The sequence below is a fragment of the Sciurus carolinensis genome, chromosome 7 (assembly GCF_902686445.1).
Source record: "Sciurus carolinensis chromosome 7, mSciCar1.2, whole genome shotgun sequence".
Taxonomy (NCBI): Eukaryota; Metazoa; Chordata; class Mammalia; order Rodentia; family Sciuridae; genus Sciurus; species Sciurus carolinensis.
The window spans coordinates 103,075,231-103,082,195 of NC_062219.1; the positions used below are offsets into that span (position 1 = coordinate 103,075,231).

The 6,965-nt window shown below is 36.0% G+C and overlaps 1 protein-coding gene across 1 annotated transcript in view; it reads left to right on the top strand.

The window, feature by feature from the left end:
- Cilk1 (ciliogenesis associated kinase 1) overlaps positions 1 to 6,506 on the top strand; it is a 54,750-nt gene extending 48,244 nt beyond the window's left edge. Inside the window, exons 13-14 of the mRNA XM_047557829.1 lie at positions 1,762 to 1,884; positions 2,822 to 6,506. Coding sequence (XP_047413785.1) covers positions 1,762 to 1,884; positions 2,822 to 2,976 — 278 coding nt within the window. The 3' untranslated portion in view covers positions 2,977 to 6,506. The remainder of the gene's footprint in view (positions 1 to 1,761; positions 1,885 to 2,821) is intronic.
- Positions 6,507 to 6,965: the final 459 nt, after the last annotated feature.

Consider the following 6,965-nt stretch of genomic DNA (forward strand, 5'->3'; position numbering starts at 1 on the left):
TCAAATTTTGCATATACATGAAGCCTAGTGTCTAGCTTTCCCTCTCTATTTCCCAACTGCCTCACACCAGTCTGATTTAGGTGTTTATTATTCCCATGCATTTTTTAAAAATCCGTAAGATTCATAGTGTGGTTTTACATGTTTTCAAGTTTAAATGGGTCAATCCTGGGTCACCACTTCAATTATTTTAATAAATATGTGTGTAGCAATTATATATTACATATATATGTACATATATCATTATAGACTATACAACTGTGTAATACCATAACTTATTATACTAGATTGTTATTTATTCCTTCTCTTCTTGACAACCATGTAAGTTGTTTACAGTTTGCTATTAGAAAGAGTGCTGAAATGAATAGTATTGTGTCCCTATTGTTGTGCACACATGCAAGGGTTTCTCTGCTGGAATAAATACTTTAGGTTAAAGGGTATACTTATCTTTGGCTTTACAGATATTGCCAAATTGCTCTCCAGCAGGGCATGGGAGTTGCGCTTCACCCTTGATAGCACTTGGTACTGTCAAGTCTAAACTTTGTGCTAATCTGATGAATGTGAAATGGTATCTTACTGTGATTTAAATGTGCATGTCTTGTTTACCGATGGGGTTCATTGTCTTTTTTTGTGTGTGTTGATTCTACTTTTTTTTCCCTTTTGTGACTAACTTCTTCAAATTCTCTTCCTGGTCTTCTTCATATCGCTTTTATTCACCAAAACTGCAAAACTTGCTCCAGCTAATAGCATAGCTCCTCACACATGCATTCCAGGCTGTTTTCCCATTTTCCCACTCTGTCCTACACAATGGCTGAGAGAGCAACCGCACCACTTATTAACTCCTCAGGGATGGAACTTCTGTTTGCGTAATGGCTAGTAATAACATTTTTCATCATTATTTTGTTCCTTTAAGTCCTAATTAGCATTATAGATATTCACCCCCCCAATAATTAATTGATTACTGCTATATGCAAGTCATATCATTAACCTCCCAGAACACAAAGATTAGTAGCACACAGAACCTGTCCTTAACACACTTACATGGAAATAACATCAATAACAAATGTAGTTCATATTTTTATTAAGGATAATTTCTTGATTATCAATAAAAGTATTTAGTGTTTAATTATTTATAATACCTAAATAATTAAGATAATCCTTATAAGCAAATGGTTAAATTAGTTATGTTTAGCTATAATTTAGAATTTGTGTATACTGACAAAGAAGGATATTATATGAGTGGAAAAAGCAAATTTCAGAACTGGCTAAGCCTACTTTTACAAAAAATAAAGAAATATGTTACATATCATCTTTCTTTTTTTTCTTTTCCTGGTACTGGGGATTCAATCCAGGGGCACTTACCTTTTAGCTATATCCCCAGCCCTTTTTATTTTTTATTCTGAGACAGGGTCTCACTAAGTTACCCAGGCTGGCCTCAAACTTTCCATCCTCCTGCCACAGCCTCCCAAATATTGGGGATTACAGGTATGTGCCCGGCTTCAAATAGTCCTTTTTCATTTAACAAGCAACCCTCAGCTTGGTTGCCAGCTTTGGGAGTAGCACTATCTTTGCCCCGCCACACCTTCCTGACAGTGTGGCGTGGTAGAAGGCTCTACTCAGAATTCACTGTTTTCATCACACTTTTTTTCTTACCCCTAAAAGTAAAATTTTAATTCTTTATTGTTCTGCACAGTTGTTCTTTGACTCTGTTGGTGTCATATAACTGTGTCTTTGTAGTAATGAGCTTTTGCTTTTGCAAATTAGTTGGTTCCGGCTCTACAAGTTCTAGTGGACTGACTGGAAATTATATCCCTTCCTTTCTGAAAAAAGAAATTGGTTCTGCTATGCAGAGGGTACACCTAACATCTATTCCAGATCCTTCTCCAGGTAGGTTCTATTTCAAAATATTCATGAATTGATTCAATAGTGAACTGAACAATTGCTTTGTGCCAGTCATGTTGTAAGCCTGGAATGAGCTAGAACTCCTGGCCCTGGGAAAACTCACACTCTGCAGACCATGAGTGAGTTGAATAAGTATAACATATAGTAAGGCAGATGCTCATAAGTGCTAAGGAAAAAATAAAACAGGCAGGAAGTGTAGGGATTGTGGGAGTGTGTGGTGCAGATTGTAATTTTAGGCAAAGAAGCCAAAGAAGAACTTTCTGCAAAGGAGTCATTGAGTAAAGATCTGAAGGAAGCATGAACAAGCATGCAAAATGGGTAAGACTGTTGCAGACATGGGATTCTTGAGTGCATAGACTTTGAAGCAGAACATGCCTGGCAAACTCAAGGACTAGCAAGGAGGTCAGAGTGCAGGAGGAGCAAGAGTGAAAAAGTAACAAGAGGAGGACAGGGGTGACTGAGAGGCCCAAGGGTATGAGGCCCTGCAGCAAACCACTGTAAGCCTGTTTTCACTGACTCTAAAGGACAAGGGAGCCCCTGGAAGCTTTTGAGCAGAGTAACATTATCTGACCACCAGCTTCACAGTCTTGCTCAAGCCTCTGGTTATCATTTGACTAAGTAAGAGGAAGGAGTCTGTTTTAGTTATCCAGGTAGGAAATGATGCTAGCTGAAAACATTGTATCAGTAGTTGATTTGGTAGAACTGGTGAGTGGGATATGAGAAAAAGAAAGGGGTCAAGATTGACACCTGTATTTGTGGCTCAACAACTTTTCTTAACTGAGAATGGGAAGACTAGAGAAGGAGGCAAATGGTTCTTTTGAATTTCTCATTTTCTGATATTTTTGTTACCATGAGGTATTTATCTGTACTTTGATTGTTTGGGTCTCTTATCAATCAGACCAGTCTTTCTCTTCCATTGCAGGTTATTCTTCCCTGAAGGCTATGAGACCTCATCCTGGGCGACCTTTTTTCCACACCCAGCCTAGAAGCAATCCTGGGTTGATCCCACGGCCTCCAGCCGCCCAGCCAGTGCATGGCAGGACAGACTGGGCTTCCAAGTACCCATCTCGGCGATGACTGTCTCCACAATGAGGCTCTTGGTCAGGGAGAGGACACTTTCCCTTGACTGACTGTGTTCCACCTGCAAGAGACATGCTGATGATATATGAAGGCAAACCAGTTGTTAGTTCAGTTATTCTTCTGAACTAAGACATTTCAATATTCTTTTTTAAAGTTTTTTTTTAACATTGATTTGAATGCAGTACCCTTTTTTGTATAAAATTATTTTATTCTAAAACTGGGTCCCATTATTTTCTTAAACAACAGCATTTTGTACATATGGGTTATGTTTTAGCATTTTATACAGTCAACTTTGTAATGAACTTTTTAAAGATTAAGTGTTTTTCCTTTGGGGTTCCAGGTAATATTTTATACAGCTTTTGAAAAATGTAATACTATTGATGCAGTATTGCAACAGGGGTGCAATTTTAAGGCTATTTTAAGGGTTATTTACTCGATATGTGCGAGTATTGTGAAGTGATTACATTTAAATGTGGCTCGTTAGGTGTTTCAGGCTTTCTTGGATTGACCTTAGGAAAGTGATCTTCTGCTTTTCTTAATACCCTATCATCAGTTTGATTTTTTTATACCACTGTGCTATATTAAAAGTACTATTATAATTCATTTTGTTTTATTTTTGTTCCCCAGAACAAAAGAACTCTACATACAAAATTTTTTGGAAATTTTTACAATGCCCTTTAATGTGATTACAGATTTCCAAATGAAAGCAAGTTTAGTCATACTAAGCTGTCACATTCTATTTTCTTCAATTTTTGAAATTAAATTGTATACACACACACAAACACAAATCATATATATATATATATAAAAGGGCAACTTTTCAGGTCAAATGTTCTCAACAGTAAGGTTCACAAAACACATCAATTAAATTTATGTCCTTGTCAAGATGCATGATCAAAACTACCAAGTTTCAAAGCAACAGAAAATTTTTTTTATTGTAATAACTGAGATGGAATTTTGCATTCAGCTCAGTTCTCCAGATGTGGTTAGGAGCAGCTCATAAATAATCTTCTGCCCTAGCCAAATTCTCAGGACAATTTGGGGAAAAGATTTAGAGGAGTCCTACGTACCTAGGCAGCCATGGTTACTGTGATGTTAGTATCCATAGGGTGCCACATTTGAACTCCTAACCTGCATAGTGAGAAGTCTATTTGTTGGATAGAGGCTGTTCCATTGAGAGGAATGTTTACAGCAGTTTTGCAAATGACAAAGCTAGTTTGGAGACAGAAAAAGACAGAATGTCCACTCTCATCCATCTCTGTATAGCACGTCTGCCTCCACTCACAGTTACCTCAGAGGCAAAAGGGACAGTCATCACCAGTGAATGCGATAGTGACCTCAACAGCATTATCGATTCACATTCTCCCAGGGCTCAAACTACTCTCTTTTGGTCCCAGGTTCCAGGATACAGCAAGGTGAACCATATGAAGTGATCTAATTTGTAGGTTGAAATGATAGGTTAAGGTGAATATAGATACTTTCATAGGGTCCAACCTAGTAAGTTGGCAAATGATTGCTTGATGTATTAGTGATATGTTGCAGCCTGAACACATTATCATGACTTCCAAAGGGCTCTAACCTAAAATCAGGGAGTAATTTATGCTTTGGAGAATCTGACTCAGAAATATACTTGACCAAGCACTATGATGCTGAAGGCCATGAGAGAAGCACATAATGGATGTGAATCTGACAGATAATATTTTCCTGTTAACAAGCTGGCGGCAAAGCTTCAGAAAATGTATATGCAAGCACAACTTGAAGCTGAATTCATTTCTGTATTATATTCTTAACTTGTTATCTAAAGCAACAGAAAGTGTGTTTTCAGAGATGAGTCCTTTACTGTGAGGTTAATATTTATTTTTCTCCTTGTATTATATATAAAAGGTAAATTAATCTGAAACCTTGCCCAGCTTGCTGGAAAGCCGGTTTTAAATTGTAAATACCCCTTAGATAAGCAAATGAATTGTCAATGCCATATTTTCTATATTCTAGCTTGTGTTAAGGTCATTACTATTTTAAAATTGAAAAGCTGAGTTACCTGGTTGTTATACATTGTAAAATTGTTTTCCTAATACTTTTATAAAGCCCACCTTCAGAGAATACTTCATTTTCTTCCTTTTACCCTTTCCTTAGTTTGCCAGCAAACAACTTCCCTTGGGAAGCTCAACACATTTATTCACATGCAAGTTAAAAGCTGATATGCAGTTGAAAAAACTGGAAGACTGAAGAAATAATCTAAATTCTAAAGAGCTAGCAAAATCCCATATAGAACTCTTTGTTATCCCTCCCCCAAATAGGTAAAGGACAAATTGTATATATAAGCTATATAGTGTAAAAGGAAATAGGGACCATTTTTTGTTAAGTGAAAATAAAATGTTACCTGTTGCATATATTTTTATTTGCTATAGAATTATAAAATGAAATGCAAGACACCAACAGGAGTGATGAGTTCTTATGTACCTATCCAATGACTATACCTCATTTATTGTCAGAAAGCTTTCTGGGATGTCAGATATGGTACAGGGTGGCTCTTATTCCATGTCCAAAGGTTTGGTGACAGTGGTGTGCTGAGGGGCACAGCGAGCACAGGAGGGAAACTGCATTTCCATAAAAACTACTCTTGGCATGATTGTTCATTTTACAATAAAATTCCTTTCATTACCAAGCCCTCACCCAGCTTAAGTATGGTAGGATTGAAATAGGCGTAAAATTGAACTTGAAACAATTTTTTGGACATCTTGCTTGCCTAAAGGACCACATAGATCTAAAAATATCATCTTCTGAAATTATACGAAATTGAGTATCATCAAGGTAACGTGTGTTAAACAAAGCAATTGTCTCATTTTTAAGTGCAAATACAGGTACTGTTGGAATTAATGGGCATCTGGTTTTCATATAAAGTAACACTTCCGTACACCATCAAGCCATCCTTTTGTGCCATGTAGGAGAGGAAGATAAAACTATGAAATGCAGGCTGTGTACTTCAGCTCAGTGTATGGCCAAAAGCAATATGTTTATAAGAAAATGTTTGACATACTAATTGTTTTATATCATTTTAAGCATATTGTAGCAACTTGTTTGTTTAATATATGTGCTTAGTTTTTAGAATTATTTTTACAATTTCCAACCAAATGTACTGTACATTTATATAATTTATTGTGAGGACCTTCTCATGGAAGCCATCAAAGAGACAAATTGGGGGCAAATATCACATTGATCTGTATTATCGATTCCTTAAAGACACTCTGCTAATGTGAATTTAAAATGACCTGAACAAATACATCTGTTATGTCAATACAGATAGGAGTTGATTACAGTGGAGTAACTGAGAGAATATATTTATTTATAAAGCAAATTCATAATAGTGAGAAGATTGGAGGGCAGAAACCACTGAAGCAAGACCATTCTGAAATAAAATGTCATTTTTTGAATAGTTTGTCCTAAGGTGTTTAATAATGTTAACTTTATGTAAGGAAAATTCTCCTGCTCCAAATAAAGTTACAGTTTAAGAAGAGCCTGATTTGAGTATTTTGTTTTTGTTTTCATATTCTTCATCAAAAAACTTTAGGGTTGGAGCTGGAACTCAGTGGTATGGTACTTAGCATTGCAAAGCACTGGGTTTTATTCCCAGCACTGCAAAAGAATAAAAAGAAAAAGAAAACTTTAGTCGTTTCTTATTTTCATATTTTGGTTACTCATTTGGAACTCTGATATTTATAACTCTTTCTTAATGCTTAGTATAGTGTTAACTACTGTGAAATTGGAAGCATACACTTGGAGTAGCAATATGAAGAGTTATTGTGCAATGTGGAGGATTTTTTAAAATTTAACCTTTATCTAATTAGGTGAAAGGGGATTTTTTTAAAAAGCTGATCAAAGCAATTTTTTGTTGCTGATTTCATCATGCTTGTTTTTTTACCATTTCACTGCAAATTCATATGTACAACTGAAACCTTCAAAAGAAATCCATAATTCATGAACCACAT